Here is an 18,548-nt window from a genome sequence, read left to right as displayed (position 1 = left end):
ATTACTTTCAGTTTAGAGCTAATGAAACTAACAGCAAGCTGACGGTTCAGACAAAGTAATCGTTTTTTTTTTTACACTGCCAATTTCTCCATCCCAACCGATGGCACAGCTGTCAACAAAACAGAATGCACCGAGCCGTATCCCACGCGGGGATCTGGTCCGTTGTCTCCAGGCTCAACCAATCACCGTGGAGATGCGCATCTGGACACAACCGCCGTCCCAAGCCGGCGACGGAAATGTGAAATTCCTACGACGGAAATCAGCCTGTCCACAGCACGACCCACCGGTGGTGACCTGCGGAGACTGTAACCCAGCGCGTGACGGAGATTGATCCAGGTGATGCTCACTGCAAGACCCCCCCAGGAAGACGGACAGATGGATGACCTTTGCTGAAAGCCCAGTGAGGGTTCATTGGGAATACGTCTTCCTTTGACGAGGGGCCTGATCCGCAGTGTTAGCCGCCGAGGTCGTAACGGGATTTTTCATTTTTGTTGTCCCATACTCCGGTATCGTTCCCGTTCTGCTGTAGTGTGCACTTATGTCACAGGTGGGGTTTGACTTCTATATTTGGGGGGGGGGGCAGGGGTTCACTTTGTCCCCCACAGGTGCAGATAATTAATTTGTTTAAATCTTAATTGTAACCCTCTTCTTGGTTCTTTCGGTAAAGTCACGTAGAAGGGAATTAATAAAATAATAAAAATAAAACATAATAAAATAATTCTCACGACGTTTCGGCCACAACGCAAGCAGCCTTCTACGTGACTTTACCGAAAGAACCAAGATGATGAATCCCTGCAGTCACGAAAGCTTTAAATCGAAAAAAAAAATCTTCATTGTAAACTACTGAAGATAAATTAATAAAGGTGCCCAGTTTGGGAGGGGCATTTAATTACGATTTTGACTTCCGTTTATTCGGGACCCCGGGGTCCCGCCATGAGGTTCATATGAGGGGGATACAAAAATGTAAACGCGGGCACGGATTGAACCGAGGCGTAATTTGGGTGGCCGAGTGGCTCAGAGTGCGGAGGTGGCACTGCTGAGATGCCTGCATTCGATTTCGGACAGCCGCCTGCGATTAAACCGGGTTCTCAAGTCTAGCAAGACGATGGTCTGGACTTGGTAGCCACCGGTGAGTTGACCCAGTCACCAGGTCGTGAGTTCGATCCCGACCATGACGCCTGTTGCATATTTGGAGTTTGCATGTTTCTCTCCCCGTAGTTGCGTGGATTTTTCTCTGGGTCCCTCCACATTGAGAAACATCCATTTGGCTGCTGCTATAAACGTCCACGTGATAAGCCACTTTGTTGAACTATCATTTGTCAAAAATAACTCTATGGCTCCTTGGGCCTTACCTGGTAAAATACAAGAATAGCTTACAGTTTAAAGAGTTTAAATAGACTCATGGTTCTGTGCTAATTTTGGCTAAATTCCACGTCGGAGAATGTAAAATATCTCATTGAGTATCATACAAGTAGCATTTCTCCCTGTGGCAGGGCAGTGCCATCCCGCAGTGTGGATCAGAGGTCACTTGAAGCAATCTGTTCTGTGATATCCGCTTTCGCGCGGTGTTCTTTAAAACAAAACGGGTTGTGGTGCCGCTCTCCGAGAGACACAAATTACTTCTCCGACATTACAACAGTAGCAACATTAAGATACAAAAAACTAAATATACGAAATTTTGGAATAAATCATAAACAATTGTAAGTGTATGCGTGTTGAACTCATTTCGCGTTGTACGTATCCAACCGAGCTAATCAGAGGTGCGGGGGAAGGACAACAAACTAAACACAAAAAGCAGTTCTCGAGAAAGATTTTTCAATGTACATCTAAAAGTGCTTAGCTCCAGTGGTTTCCTAACATCGGAAGGAAGAGCGTCCTAGACGGCGCAGAAGTGCACCTGAAAGCGCGCGATGCAGAAACCATCTTTGTTCGATGGCTACAATGACACTGCACGAGAATTGAAATGACGACACCGACGCCGATGAAGTCTCACCATAGTTGGAGCTCACGGTGTTGTACTTGCTGCTTGACTTACGGATGATGTTCTCATGGATCTGATGCCAATCGTTCTCATTACTGCACCTGAGGGGGGGCCAGAGGCTTCAATAAAAATCACGCAAACATCGATCGCGCATCGCCGTCCGTCGCAGGCGTCGATAACCGCGCGCTCCGCGTCACGCAGACGCCGCGGGCGCCCCGCAATGCATTGATTTACAACTATGTCATTATTTTCTTGCTTGTTTACATCCGAGGCAACCGCCGCTAGCGTTAGCGGACGCAACATTTGCTCGAACGACGTCAGCAAAAAAATCTACGATGAATGCGCAAGCTGCGGAAAATAATTGGCGAACTGAGCAAAACAAATAAACGGAACGGTCGATGTTACGCATTTATAATAATAGTGGAATACATTTGCGCCAACGACGTCCGGAAGCCTACGATGAACGCGCAAAGTTCAGAAAATAACTGGCAAATTGAGCAAGCCGAATTAACGGGATGGTCGACGTTACACACTTATAATAATGGCAGGAGTAGAATAACGCCCTTGGCCTACACAGGAAAGAAATTCCCTAGTGTCGCTCGCCGCCAGTGGCGTAGCGGGGTTTGGCACGCGGGCCCCTGGTGGTGCAAGAATAACTTCGACCCCCAAAGCCTCTGTCAAAATCACCCCCCCGCCCCTCTCTCGGTAGCCAGAGGGTCATTGTATTCTGGCTAAACATTCAGGCTGCGATCCAGCACTGTGGAGGCGAGGGTTGGTGGATCGCACAAGAGACAGTACAGCAAAATTTCGCACTCCGCCTGAGATCGACAAAATGTCCTCCCTCGCCTGCGTGGCTTTTCTCCCCGGGTGCTCCGGTGCCCTCCGATGCGTAAACACTCATTTCATTGGCCGATAACACCTTCATATACATCGAGGACGGCAGAGCTTGGGCACAACTATCGGTGCCGGCTCATCGCGCGGCCTTCTTCCCGGCTCGTCTGCGGTTCCTCCCTGGCCCCTCCGAGACGTTCCCTCTCTCTCTCTCCCTCTCTCTCTCGCTCCCTCTCTCGCTCCCTCTCTCTCTCTCTCTCGCTCTCTCTACGAAAGCGAACGAATGGCGGCGGCGGCGTTTACGAGTCGATGTTATTTTCCGTCGCAGACAACGCGCCGCCGGCTCCGCACGCTCGATAGCGGCGGCGACACCGCCGGGGCAGCGCTGCGGCGCTGCGGCGCGCGACTCACGTGTAGACTTTGAGCATGAACTCGCGCTCAGCGCGCCGGCAGGAGTCGGCCTCGTTGCTCGCGAGCAGCTCGGCCACGCTGAGCACCGCGCAGCCGTGCGGACGCCGGTACGGAGCACCGATGGCGGCGCGCTTCGAGTCCGTCAGCATTCGTCCTGCGGGGCGCAGGGGCAGCACCGGCGATTGAGGGGACGCGACGGATTGCACGATAAACAAAAAATCATGAGAATCCTGCATTCGGTTGGTTTGGTGAGTTCCGTTTTCGGTTCAATGTGGGGCAGATGTTACAAACGCCAGACCATGAGGCTGGCACACATGGCCTCTGTTTTTAAATAACACCACGAGGTATTTAACGTTGGCGCGCAACACCCGCAGTATTAACCAGGGCGGCCGTGGGGCTCGAACCGCGAACGTCCACAATACAGCGGCAAAGGCGCTATCTCATCCTCACCATCACCGCCCTCTTCTTGATTGGCCAACATGGAGACATCGGTTTCACCGCTAGGACAAGTTGGATTGGACCAGGGTCCGTAACAAGCCCCAGGAACGACACAGCGCGGGAAGCGCATCTGAAAGCGCGCGCAATGATTGACACGAGGGCTGCACGTACATGACACACAACATGTTGCGTACGACCTTGGAGGGGAGAACTCCAGAATAAACATGACAAGCTGGAGAAGGCAGAGCGCTCACTGGGCGCTCAGCGAATTCGCTTTTCAGACCGACTTCGTCAAACGCCGCGCGCGAGTTCATGCACGCCGCTATGTTTTCACGGCGCCACGACATTATGTTGATTAATTATTTCACAGATCCAGCGGAGTCGATTCGGCCCTCGGCGCCCCGCGCGCCCCTTCCGCTGATGGGAGTCAGAAGCGGAGGCGGCTTGGTGTCGCTCTGTTGTTTACCGCGGCTGCTCTGGGCATAATGGATCACCGGTGCTTTGAATTTTATATTTCTAGATATAATTTTTTTTTTAGTTCTGAGACAGGCGTGAAGTCCAGTCTCCAACTCATAACCACTCTACCTCTCGAGCCTCTCTGCGCTGCTGTGAAGAAGGGCTATTGCCCGAAACGTCACCTCCTCGGACGTTTTTTTTTATTTTGTTCACTATGCTCGTGCACCGTCGCCAACGCAGCAGCACCACGTCGCCACGGTGGCGAGATGTTAACTGCCTCGCCTGGTATACAGGAGGTCGTGGGTTCGATCCCGACCCTGACGCCTGCTGCATCGAGACTGCGTGTCTCTCTCTCTCTCTTATCATCATGACGGTGGTGAGATGTTAACTGCCTCGCCTGGCATACAGGAGGTCGTGGGTTCGATCCCGACCCTGACGCCTGCTGCATCGAGACTGCGTGTCTCTCTCTCTCTCTCTTATCATCATGACGGTGGCGAGATGTTAACTGCCTCGCCTGGTATACAGGAGGTCGCGGGTTCTATCCCAACCCTGACAATGCCTGTATATTTGGAGTTTGCCTGTTCTCCCCGTGCTCGCGTGGAATTTTCTCCGGGTCCTCCAGGTTTTTCTATGCACATTTAGAATCAACGTCACGCGTTTAGATTATTTGGCTGCGAAACATTTCCACGCGATAAGCCTCTTTGTTGAACTATCATTTGTGGCTTCTGAAAAAGAGCTACGTAGCTCAAGCGGGTCTTACCTGGTCAAATAAAATATAGTTTAATTTGTTGAAGATTTAATTGCTTCACAAATAACACAGCGATGATGATGATGATATTGAATGATAATTACGATGAATACAATTACTTATGCATGTGTATAGCAGGGCCAAAAAATAACAATGAAATTCCAAAAGTGCATCCGGCACATACAATAAAATTGAAATCCATGCAGATTTGATTGATTTATACACAGTGCATTATAATGCAATGCACTGCAAAACAATCATGACTGATATACATAGTGGTCCACAATGCATTGTAATACAATACAATATAAACATGATTTGTTGACCACCAAAGCAAGCAAAAGCATTACAATTCACGCGTAAATATCTGGACAAACACTCAATTACGATTCAACACACAACAATACAACTATATGTACAGCGCAGTACGACACATGTGCCGCAATGTATGTGTGTATGTTGCACTTCTTTCGCACCGTACGTAGCCAACCGTGCAAGTCGGAAGTGCGGGGGAAGGACAACAAACTAAACACAAAAGCAGTTCTAAAGAAATTAGTTTTCCATTTAATTGAAAACACGATAATGCATTGCATTATCGTACACAAAATAAAACACACAAAATGCCAAACATGACGAAGGACCGTTCTATAATTGCATCCCTAACTCTATTAAAGCAACGCAATACAACGAATGGGATGCAATTAAATCAAAGACGCCACATTTGCAGTGGTACTTCTATTGAAAAGCACGTAAAACTTATTTCCAGTGCTCCATCAAAACCGAGAGTGCGTACTTGCAATTAAAAGTACTACATTCGTTTCAAGTAATCCAAACAAGCCGAGAAGCTTCAGATTTATAACATGCAAACGAGCCGAGAGACCCTCTGATGTGGCTGCGCAGAGCGGCAGCGGATAGCGATCGCAGGCGCAACTCTCTGCCGCCCGCTAATGTGCCCCATCGGGAGGAGCCTGGCACAGCGGAGCTGTGTCGGCAAGGTGTGCGGCGAGAGTTACGAGGCGGAGAACACAGCGGCATCGATTTCAAGAGGTAATCAGGAACCCGGCTAGCTTCACACGCAGCCAACAAATGTCTCCACTCTCAACGGGCGCACGGCTGCGTGGGAGGTCAGGAATTATTAACATTTTTGCTTTTTCCCCCCCAACCCTGAGTTTTATTCCGATTATATTATCGGGCGCCGTGTCGCGAAATCAAGAAACTCACATGCAGGACGTTGCCTAAACAAACCTGTGTTGGGAAACGACCCGTGGAAGGTGATATCATAGAACTACTGCGTTTACTTCACACAATGGTTTGGCTGACAATATCGCCTGCTCAGTGCTGTTCCCAGACGGTGTACACCAGAAGTCATCGGAAGAGATCTCAGCAGTAATTCCGTGACGTTCGCTTCTTTGGGCCGTTCTCAAGCACAGAGCGTTGCTGCTCTGGTCTCCCGAGACACTGCAGAGGACACTTCGTCTCATAACATGACGCTGATAGAATTGTGACATGAATATTTCCGTGGGTGGCTGGTTGGGTGGGAGGGTGGGTAGCCGGCTGGGTGGTTGGGTGGTTGGGTGGGTGGGTGGGTAGCTATGTGGGTGGATAGCTTGGTGAGTGGGTGGGTTGGTGGGTTGGTTGGTGATATTTGAGTGAGTGTGTGGGTTGGTGGGTTGGGGGGGGGGGTTGGCTTGGTTCGTGGATTGCTAGGTGGGTGGATTGGTGGGTTGGTGGGTGACTGCCCAGTGTGCGGGCACCACTCACCAACGCGGATGACGTGCGCCACGACGTACAGGTCCTGTCTCAGCTCGCTGCTTCCCAGGTCCTGCACGAGAAGCGACACATCACGAGAAGCGACACATCACGGGAAGCGACACATCACGAGAAGCGAGCGCGTGTGCTCGTGCTCCCGCTGAGGACGATGGGCACCCTCAACGGCAGCGGCTGTGGCCTCACAGCGGCAGCAGCGGTAACAGCGGCGGTGGCGGCAGTAACAGTGGCAGTGGCGGCAGCAGCGGTAACAGCGGCAGTGGCGGCAGCAGTAGCAGGTCGCACGGCGAGTGGCCAGTGGCGTTTACTTCGAGCTGGGGTCACGAGGGCGGCTCCGCGATTTTGGACGCCCGTTTCAGGCGCCTTAAAATCACGACGTGGCTCTTTACTTGGGCACGGTGTAACAAACTAGGGCCAAGGAGATATCAGCTGGGGTCCACGCAGCCAAACGTATTCCGATGGTTGATGAAATTAGAACTAAGATAATCACTACCGTTTCGTTGCATATTCACCTACGAGGTCGTCGTGACAATAAAAGCTCTCGAATGAGTGAGTGCCTTACTTGGGATGTTAAACCAGCTCCGTCCAAGAGCCATTATACCCTAAAAGAAAGATGTACCCGGAGAAAACCCAAGCAGGCCCAGGAAGATCTTTCAAAAAAACCACACCTACTTGCTGTACCCGCCACCTACAGGCGAGCATCACACACGTCGTGGCTTCAACACTGCGTGATCCGCCAACCCTACTTCGACGTTGCTGTGGCCGACGGACGTGCTCCCTCCACACGACTCTAACCGGTGTCCCTGCTAATCGGGTGCCGCTTTCACCGCGCGACTGCGATTACGCGGCGAGCACCGCCCTGACTATAAATTACGATGTGCGACTCTTCCCGTGACAATGATTGCGTTGCTGCGATTGATGAAGTGTTGATTGGAAATATTACACAACCTGGCAACACCGGTGACGATTCTCTGAATCGGTGCTGGGCCTCCTCTAGGTCGACTCAGCCTCAAATGAGTACCTGGTGCGGTGTGTAAACATCGCCACTGGAGACGCAAAGATGGCCGAGAGTGCTGCTGGCCACCCACCCCCTCGTGTGCCGTGCTGGCCTTCCTTCGGTGCTCGTGAACAGCACCTGCCCCAACAGTCTATTAAAGGCGATAAGGGAAATCTTTGTGCTTTCGTGAGTGTGTGGGAGACACCGTTCGCAAGAGTGGGCCATCGAGTGCCGGCGTCCTCTACTATAAAAGCCCAGCGTTCCGTTTGTCCGTCAACTAAATTATAAGAGCCTTTCAGAAGGCCTGAATCAAAAAGTTCTAAAAAGTAGACCCCCTCCGTCCGGATGTGGGGGAGAAAAATTTGATCCAACAGGTTTACAAAACAATTGTCGACCCCCCCCCCCAAATAAACTTATTTTGTAGGCATATATGCCTACACACCCTACATAAAATAGAGAAATTCTAGCGGTTCAAATTTGCCAGATTTGAAATATTACCTGCAAATCACTCAATTGGGACTATCCAGTACAACGTAATCGTTGCCGCCTACTGCCCGAAACTTGGCAGCGCCCTCCTGGAAAAGAGCCACGAGACTCAGCGAGGCTCTCCTGGGTGAAGAGGTCTACAGACGCCGCATGGCAGGATCTCTGGCTCCCCGCGTGCCAAAGCCACGGCGCTGGCTGTCCGCATGGCGCCCGTTCCTGTCACACGTCAGAATTTGTTGTGCAGCGCCGAGCCGAGTTGACATTAAGCCAAATTAAATCCACACGGCTGCACGGATCACTCCGGCACCCCACGAACCGCACTGCCTGCGTCGACCCCAGACTTCACTCGACTCGCGCTGCCAATTATTATAGCCACACACAACTGGCAGCAGCAATCGCCGCAGCAGCAGCTGTAGCAACAACAACAACAACAACCGCCATTCGCCACTAAGTGGCGGTGATGTCACCACGGCGCTTGTGCCAGGCTATGTGCACGTTAAGGCTACACGTGAAGTGTCGAAACAAGCTTCGTTCTATATTTTTTCACGTGGTTTAGTGGTAGATAATTGAAGGTGGAGGGGTTACCAGACCCTCGCACCCGTCCAGCTGTAGCAGCAGCAGTAGCAGCCACAGCAGGGAACAGGAGCAGCAGCTTCCGCAGCAGGAGTAGTAGCAGCAGCAGTAGCAACAACAGCTACAGCAGCCACAGCAGCAGTAGCCGCAGCACTATCGCTGCTGCTGATGGAAAATTATAGACACGGGGTGGGGGGTCACAGGGGGTCACGTTGGGTGCAGACAACTTCGAGGTCGACTCGAGCCACATAACGAACTCCCAATCATTTGGGCTGCTGCTCTACCGCAGTCTTAGTTGAGAGACTAGAATACCTGAGTTCACAAAGACTAGCATAATGAACCCCTCCAAGCCACTCCGCTCCCATATCTGACTGGCCGTTCGTGCGTGCATCACCACTCATTTCATCATCTTCCCAGGCTCACGCTTCAAAAGCCGAGTAACTCGCCATCGTGTGCTTTTCGGAAGCTTATAATCCACGCGCAGAAATATATAATGGACTGCATTGGCAGCGGGGGTACACAATTGCACACGACACTGTCACTGTCACACAACCGTCACCCACACTGCAACGAAAATATGTAAAATAGGCCATTGTTTCTGGTTAATTGCCCTTGTATGTATGCATATCGAACTTCTTTCGCACTGTACGTAGCCAACCGGGATAATACTGGTAGGAACCTCCTGGTTGTGTCCGTCCGTCCGTCTTGCAGGGAGGGGCTGGGTGGGAGGGGAGGGTGGAGAGGGGATGGGTGGAGAGGATTGGTGGGAAGGGGAGGGTGGGGAGGGGAAGGGTTGTGTGGGGAGGGTGGGGCTGGGTGGGGGGTGGGAGGGGTGGGGCTGGGTGGGGAGGGGCTGGTCACCCCGTGGTGCCCTTTGCTGGGATTTCATTGCTGGGAGTTTTTCATTGCTGGGATTTCACCGCGGGATTTTCAGCGCTGGGATTTCACCGTGGGATTTTCATTGCTGGGATTTCACCGTGGGATTTTCATTGCTGGGATTTCACCGTGGGATTTTCATTGCTGGGATTTCACCGTGGGTTTTTCATTGCTGGGATTTCACCGCGGGATTTTCAGCGCTGGGATTTCACCGTGGGATTTTCATTGCTGGGATTTCACCGTGGGATTTTCATTGCTGGGATTTCACCGTGGGATTTTCATTGCTGGGATTTCACCGTGGGATTTTCATTGCTGGGATTTCACCGTGGGATTTTCATTGCTGGGATTTCACCATGGGATTTTCATTGCTGGGATTTCACCGTGGGATTTTCATTGCTGGGATTTCACCGTGGGATTTTCATTGCTGGGATTTCACCGTGGGATTTTCATTGCTGGAATTTCACCGTGGGATTTTCATTGCTGGGATTTCACCGTGGGATTTTCATTGCTGGGATTTCACCGTGGGATTTTCATTGCTGGGATTTCACCGTGGGATTTTCAGCGCTGGGATTTCACGGTGGGATTTTCATTGCTGGGATTTCACCGTGGGATTTTCAGCGCTGGGATTTCACCATGGGATTTTCAGCGCTGGGATTTCACGGTGGGATTTTCATTGCTGGGATTTCACCGTGGGATTTTCAGCGCTGGGATTTCACCGTGGGATTTTCATTGCTGGGATTTCACCGTGGGATTTTCATTGCAGGGATTTCACCGTGAGATTTTCATTGCTGGCATTTCACCGTGGGATTTCACTGTGGGATTTTTTTTTCTGGGATTTCACCATGGTGAAGTGCTCTGTACAAGCCCACTTCACGTTTCTTAACAGTCAACGTGACATCTCTAAATGTGCACGCGTTGTAGGATCCTCGTGTCTTTCTCTCTCTGTGTCTCTCACCGCACTTTCCAGCGTGCACCCCTGCTTACTTCTCCACACACTTGTCCGCTCTCTTTTCATATTTTCTTTGTCAATGTCAATGCTTCAGAGCCATGCCAAAAGCAGGCAATTAGGGCTGATTTAAAACTCTCCTTTCAGGCATATTTACAACATTCTTTGCATTATGTTCACTTTTACCAAAGCACTCAAATATTCAACCATTCGCCTACTTTCCTCACTCTGATCCCAGTCTGCCTTTGACAACTGTGCAAGGCATACTCCGGATGTCTTTGATAATTAAGAGATATCGTTTGTACGCGACCTTTGTTTTGCTTGCGTTTCTCTCGAGCCCAACTTTGCCATCTCCTCATTTATATCCTTCAATCATTATTGTGCCCCGAGATCTTTTATTTATAAAAAAAATGTTACTATGTTATAAAGCTGACGGGCCAACAGTTTGACATTGACGTGTGTGTGCGTGTGTGTTTTTTTCAGGAGCAGACTGTCAACAGTAAACATGTAAAAATAAATATATAAAACGTCTTTACAATATATCTTTTTTGCAACGAGGTGGTGTCAAAAGCAAACGTGGTGGGTTTTTACTTTTTTGTTGTTCCTATGACATGCGTGTTTCTCATCAAGTTTTTCTTCATTTCATTACAATAAGCATAGCGCCGTTGTTTTTAAAGACATTGTCCTCACCGCAGAGAAATGTAGAAGGCAATGCGGGGAGGGCGTGTCACAGAGTTTGACACCAGCTATCATAAGAGTGCGATCGTGTCACTACAGTTCTCTGCGATGAGCACAATGTCTTTAAAACAGCGGCGCTACACCTCTCTGAATAAAATTAACGCTGAACCGCTCGCACGTTCTGCGATTCAGCGGTGGACGGGACACCCACCCTGCAACTTTCAGACGTCTCTGAACAGGAAAGGGTTAAAATGTTTCTCTCATGACTGTCCCGTAGTTTTCATGATGCTTTACGGACACGAGGACAGGGAGACCAGCCTCTGACGGGGGGCCCCTTCAGAATTCCGGAGTCACATTCCCCCGTCTCTGAAGATCCCCGCACGCAGTCGTGGACCGACAGCCTGGCCCTCGCACGAATCTCCGCGGGACGGCGAAAACTGACGGGGGCCAGACTCTCTGCAGCGACGCTTGAAACCGCCCGTCGCTCCGCCGACACGTGGAAGGCGTGGACGTACAAACCGCCCCCCGCACCTACACCCCCCCCCCCCCACTCGAGCCTGCCCGATCGTTCCTCTGGGATCGGTCGCGGTCGCGATCGCGCCCGCGGCGAGTCGCCGAACGCGCCGCCGGCCGTGTGTGCGGAGGCGCCCTTTCGTCGGTGCGCGGGGGCGGCGACTCACGGTGAAGAGGACGCACTGGCGGTCGAGACGTTCGCAGCACTTGGGCATCCCGTTGCGCTCGATCCGAACGAGGAAGCGCTCGCTACAAGGGGAGGGGGTCAGGGAAGGGGGGGGGACAACAAGACCGGGAGCTCGTAGATTAGGATGGCGCAGGCGTTCGTGGCTTCTCCCGCACGGACGCGACTTGGGTCAGCGATTACAGGTCGGCGTCTCGGTCGTGGGTCCAGCTGCTGACATCCGGGGCGAAATGAGCGGATCGCACTCGTGCCCTCGAAGGACGCATCGGAGATGTTCCCACCGCACGCCGCGGCGATCGCAGTGCCACGGTACTGAGTAGGGATACCGCTGGGATTCGGCTGATGAGTCACGAGCATCACCATTCTACCCATATCATTCCTGTACCTAAAGTCAGGTCCACAGCTGAGCGCTCTGCAACGCAATAAATGTTTGTGCGACTGCATTGGCAGTGGTCCATGAGCACAATAAGCAATAACTCAAAGGAGGGCAATTGTCTGAAACGTCACATTATATATTGTTCATTGAGGGTAGTGCTATTGACAGAGACGTCTTGAGTTTTAGTTTAGCAACCAAACCGCACTTGAAATCGCGAAATTTACCCACAATGCCACATCCAGAGCGAGTAGTTGCGCAACAAAGATTTTGAACGGCGTATCCAAGATTAAACCAACCACAGTTCGACGAACGTGTCACTCGGTCATGAAACACGTCGATACAATTTTGCCGTGCAGATTGATGCTTGAAAGTCGAGTCAAGCCTCCGCTGGGAGCAACCATACTCTTTGGTTCTTTCGGTAAAGTCACGTAGGTAGAAATAACATAGAATAAAACAAATCACCACGTTTCGATCGACAACATCGTGATTTGTTTTATTTTATTTTCTACCCACGTGACTTTACAGAAAGAACCAAAGAGGATGGATTCCTGCAGTCGCGAAAGCTTCAAATCAAGATGGGAGCAACCAGTTGCGCAAACCGTTCGCAAATAGTTGCAGAGACGTTCACATACAAGTCGTTCAGTCGCATGCAACCGGAACTGCTTGGGCGTGTACCTGGATTAAGAATCCCGATGACAAATGGGGGGGGGGGGGGGGAGTGGGGGGGGAGTGGGGGGGGCATACGACGTTGGCGGCTGACCTGATGGTGCGAGCTTCGCGTGAGTCATAGAGCGAGAACAGGACTTCGGCCTCGTCCCCGAACACGTTGCATGTGAAGTTGCGCAACGCCAGCTGCAGGTGGTGCGATGCCGGCGGCCGGGGGCCCTCGGGCCGACGGAGGCGGCTCTCCGACTGCCGGGAATTCCGGTTAGAGGGGAGGGGAGGGGCAAAGGGAGGGATGGCACACGGTTAAGGAGGTGCCCACAAGTAAACGGTGCAATGGAGAAACCCACGGAGATGGCCCGCGGTGACACCCCAGAGATGAACATCCCATGGTGAAATCCCAGCTATGAAAATCCCATGGTAAAATCTCGGCAATGAAAATCACACGGTGAGATCCCAGCAATGAAAATCCCGTGAAAATCCCACGAAATCCCAGCGATGGAAATCCCAGCGATGGAAATCCCATGATGAAATTATCCTTATGGCAGTACCCCGGGGTACCAAATAATACAAAATGGCCCGAGGGCAATTAAATATTGTATTTCTGGGACACTATTTTTTTCCAGGGGTGTACTTAACTCCGCGACTGAGGTGCCCATCAATTCGAAATCAGTGCTCCTCCGCGATGTCAAAACGCTGCGTGGACGATTGTGTACAGCTCGTCGAGATGAGTCGATTGCCGCATCGCCGACCATCAACAGGCTAAAAATGACTGCATCACGGACATTATGCGAGAATCGGGGTACTATGGTACCCCAGGATACCGCCATGAGGTTAAAATCCCAGCAATGAAAATCCTACGGTGAAATCACAGCAATCAAAATCCCACGGTGAAATCCCAGCGATGAAAATTCCATAGTGCAATCCCAGCAATGAAAATCCCATGGTGAAATCCCAGCGCTGAAAATCCCACGGTGAAATCCCAGCAATGAAAATGCCACGGTCAAATCCCAACATGGTTGGCTATGTATGGTGCGAAAGAAGTTCAACAAAACATGCATACAATGAAAATACCACGTTGACATACCAACATTGAAAATTACACAGTGGAATTTTCAACGATTGTACCCACACTGACAGATGCAGATGCCACAAAACACATGAGCACACAAAGCCTGTGTGGTCGCACAAACACACAAGCTTGCTATCAAAGTGATGGGCTAAAATAAATGATTTTATGGTCACACTCCAAATGTTTTAGTTAAAATAAAAAAATGTACAACTAAAGTCGTGTAGACAAGCATTTATTCTGCGTGTCATAAACTGTCACATAATGCTTAGTTATTGACGCTTAAGTTGTGTTAAAGTGCCTTCATAGTGATCCGGTGATGTTTCTGTCATATAATTCTATTCACATCAGTGCCATGCTACAGCATTGTCACGCGTCAGATGTTTCATAAACCAGAAAACAAAATAATTGAAGGTTATGGTCGAGTGTGTAATCATGTCACCCGAGTGACATCACTCCAGTAACCGTTTCTCTACCGTCGATGCAGTGACATCACGAAAGCAGAATCTTGCGTAAGCGCTCGATTGTTTACGCGGAAAAAATATTATTACCACTTCGCAAATGCGCGCACTGATGCGTGAACGGACACACACCCAATGGCAAGCCCGAGAGAATCACCGCTCTTTGTTCCTGAACACAGGACGCCACAGCATTCCACGACAAAGCAAAAGCACATGGGGGGGGGGGGGGAGAAAGGGCATGCACAGAATGAAACCGCGCTCGCGGTTAGCGATGGAACAGGAACGGCACAGCCGGCGCGCTGACGACAACATACCCGGCCGACACAGTTGCGCACGCGGCACCGATTGGGAGCATGCTTGTGCGCGAGCGGGCATGCCCGTCGGGAGACCGTGGAGGGAGGGAGGGAGGAGAGAAGAAAGGAGAGGTCATCCCGAGGGACACGTAAACAGCGAACGTGTCGCGCGATGACAACAGCAGCGGCGGCGGCGGCGGCGTGAAACTGACAGGGCCATCGTAGCTCGCGCGGGGAGGACACGGCGGGCGTTTAATCCCGTCGTGTTTGGACGGCTCCCGCTTGCGCTTGGACCGCGCCGGTGCTGCGTATTTCCAACCCCCCTGATTTTAAGAGCGACCCATGGGGATCGTCTCGTCTGAGTATTAATGGATTCTCACGGGCATGGCTCGTCGTACGTATCGCGAGCGTAAGAATCGAGTTTAATCGTCGAGTGGATTAACCGTTACACTCCCGAAGAGGCTCGATGTCTCTGCTTTCTTTGCAGATTTTTTATGTAATTATGCGTACACGTGTACACGATGACAACCCTCCTGTGTATCCCCCTGCCAGAGGAGGACCTCTCCGTTCGATCGTAACTGTGCCAGTGCACGCGGGTGAAGGTGGGCAGCATAGAAGGTACAACAACGACAACGGATTTTGCCGCGCCGTCCTCTGTTAGCGCTCTTACGCAGCAGCTGCACCGCCGCCACCACCATCTCTTGCATTCGGAGGGAATTCATCGGCGGAGCTTCTTGCCTGCGGCACCATAAAATTGAAATCGGCGACACGGGAATTCGACCACTTGCAGGCGCGTGGCGACGCCGTGGTGCCCTCGCTCACGGCACGCGCCTGACGACCGTGCCTGGAACGCGCGTGCGCGCGCGTGGTTAAAACCGCGTGCGTTCCGGGCAGCTGATCGATGCCGCGGAGCACACGCACACAAAGATAAAGATCCCCCGTATAGCCGTAACATACTGTAGGGGCAAGTGCTGTTAGCGAGCACCTATGAAGGCCGGAACGGTACACGAGGGGGTGGGTGGCCAGCACCACGCCCGACCGCCTTTGTCTCCCCAGTGGCGATGTTTACACACCACACCAGGTACTCATGTCAGGCTGAGTCGACCTAGGGGAGGCCCAGGACCGGTTCAAATAATCGTCACTGGTGTTGGCCGTGAGCGGGAATCGAACCCGGGTGGCCAGGTTCATAGCGCAGCGCGCTAACCGCTACACTAACGCACACACATACACACAGAGGCGCACACACACACGCACACACACACACGCACACACACAAGAGAGTTTTCCAAAAATATCGGTTTGACCGAGATCCTCCGTTGCCTGCAGTGTTAGTAAAGCGTAATACAGTACAGTAGATACAAAAGATGAAGACCCCCCCCCCCCGTTATAGCCTCTAACAGACTGTTGAGGCAAGTGCTGTTAGCGAGTAGCACACGGCACACGAGGAGGGGTGGGTGGGTGGCCGGCACCACGCTCGGCCGCCTTTGCCTCCCTAGTGACGATGCTTACACATCGGACTAGGTACTCATTTGAGGCCGAGGCGACCTCGGGGAGGGCACAGGACCAGTTAAAATAATCGTCACTAACCGCGACACCACACACACACACGTGCGTGCACACGCGAGCATTTAAACCAGAAGTGGAGGAGGAAATGCAAAGAGGGGGGTAACGCAGTGGCAAACGAGCTCGTGAGATGTTCACGAAAAAAACCGCAGAGTTCCATCTTCTCTATATTTAAAAAAATATCTCACCCGCTGTGTGTGCGCGAAGGGAGGCTGAATAATCTCACGCAGGAAGGACAAAAAAAACCCACCCGAAAATCAAGGCTTCGTTTCCATATCGAATTATAAATATAATCAAAAGTAGGTCGTTTGACGGTTCGCTCTTGTGACTGTCGAGATGGCACAGGCCACAGTCAGGGCAGCTGGCGGTATAGCGGCACCAGCATGTGTGGCTGGCAGCCAACAAAGACCTTTGTAAAATGTGCAAGCGCAAACAGAAAGAAAAAACAAAACGCGCCACGCAACAGGGCATCATCGCTACCGTATTTTCAAATCCTTATGCTCAGCTGCTTCGACTAAAAGCCACTTGTGCCGGCGGGAAGAATAAAATATAGAAACATCTATGAACGTGCATTTGCGAGTCCCCTTCTTGTGAATAAAATTACGGACGTAGCGGAAGCGGCGGCAGCGAAGAAGCGTGATGCTTGCGAGAGAGAAGATTAACTAACAGTCAGCTTCAGCCGCCTAACAAACCGCACTGGTTAATTAACCTGTATGCAAATGAGTTAAACAAATAAACACGCAAAAGATATAGCAAATAAACCATCATCATTATTAACTTTAAATTAAACTTTTAATAAATAGCCAACACAACGAATCCATAAATATGCATGTTTTTTTTTTCAATCATAATTTCTGAACATTAAGGTGAGTAATTACGATAGCGGCTGAAGTGTAAAACCATTTATATTCCGCCTACAAGCAATTCACCCAGGACGCGGCCAGATCCCGCTAAGATTTGGGAAGCTAAGCGGAGTTGAGCCCGATTAGTTCTGGGGTGGGAACGCTGCCAGGGAACGCTCCGCGTGATCATCTTGAAGCTGTGAAGAGGCCAAAGCCAACGGAGTCTTGTATCCATCTGTATGGAGTCACGAGTGTTATCCACCACTGGGGTAACCATGGTTTCATCCCACAGGAACTGACGGCACCAAGCAGTGGCAGTGGCCAAACATTCCAATGCGGGGCCATCGCGAAAGTCTTGTCGCTCAGTGAGGCTTTTCCTGGATAAATAAAGGGCACTGTTAACATTATTTATAAAGTGGTAAGAGGCCCTGTGAGACACAAGGGCACTTATCAGCATCTCTCACAACGTTGTCACAGCCTGCGTTGAATAATGGCCTCCCCGGTGCACACTGACGCTACTTGCCAATGTCAAACATATTTAAACGCGTATCGCCTGTATCATAAGTTATCATTTCGACGTGTGTTTTTTAAAACCGTTTTGCACTTTCACGCTGCATCAGGTGTCGTATTCGCGCGCCGTGCGTGCGCTTTGCTCGCACGGATCTCGTTTGAATGTGACGGCTGTGATTGAAGTGGGCTGTCACCTGCTCGTGGCTGAAGTGTTCTGTCTGCCTGCCTGGTTGCCCAAGGACACAAACATCGTAACAAAGCTCCCACCTTGGGATGCTCCGAATATGTAATAATAATCCAAATGTATTTCTACACAGCGCCTCTCATCGGAAGATCACAAAGCACCGGTACGTGCGAACATTTCAAAATACTTCCATCGAAAACGTCAATCGGGGTGGAATCCAAAGATGTAAAAAAAAACTAAAAAGGTACGGCGAAAAGACGTGAGTGAAAACGGAGCGCTCCAAGCCACTGGGTCTAGGCGCTCCCAAGAATTACGGGATGGACAGACGCGAGTTTTCAGTCGTGCCTCAAAAACATCAACAACGGCCCCGCCGGCTCGCGGATTGATATCACGGTGGAGGAGGGAGGTCAACAGGTCGTGGTGGGTGGAGGGGAAATCAGAAGCCGCACTGCAGAAGAAGTTTCCGGGCCCCCTCAGGATGACAAGCATTGACATCTCGTAGAGCGCAAGTATGTGAGGTGGAACACACATCCATAATAGAGTTGTTTTAGGTTAGATCGTGTAAATATAGAAATGTGTCGTTAAAACCCGTCACCACCCGACACAGCCAACTAGTAAGGGTTGTCACGTAAACAGAACGTGGCCAATCTTCACTAGTACAGCACACCGGTGTGTTAGAGAGCCAAGCCACAACATTTACAA

At 51.0% G+C, this 18,548-nt stretch overlaps 1 protein-coding gene across 1 annotated transcript in view; it reads right to left on the bottom strand.

Moving 5' to 3' along the window:
* The window catches only part of DOCK4 (dedicator of cytokinesis 4), a 132,349-nt gene that overhangs the window by 51,299 nt on the left and 62,502 nt on the right, over positions 1-18,548 (bottom strand). The window contains 6 exon segments of the mRNA XM_078598856.1: positions 1,994-2,082; positions 3,224-3,377; positions 6,627-6,687; positions 11,869-11,950; positions 13,022-13,173; positions 14,769-14,810. Coding sequence (XP_078454982.1) covers positions 1,994-2,082; positions 3,224-3,377; positions 6,627-6,687; positions 11,869-11,950; positions 13,022-13,173; positions 14,769-14,810 — 580 coding nt within the window.

Source organism: Lampetra planeri, chromosome 11, assembly GCF_965212315.1.
Source record: "Lampetra planeri chromosome 11, kcLamPlan1.2.h2, whole genome shotgun sequence".
NCBI lineage: Eukaryota > Metazoa > Chordata > Hyperoartia > Petromyzontiformes > Petromyzontidae > Lampetra > Lampetra planeri.
The sequence above is the reverse complement of the archived record's forward strand: the minus strand, read 5'-3'. Positions and strand labels throughout refer to the sequence as shown.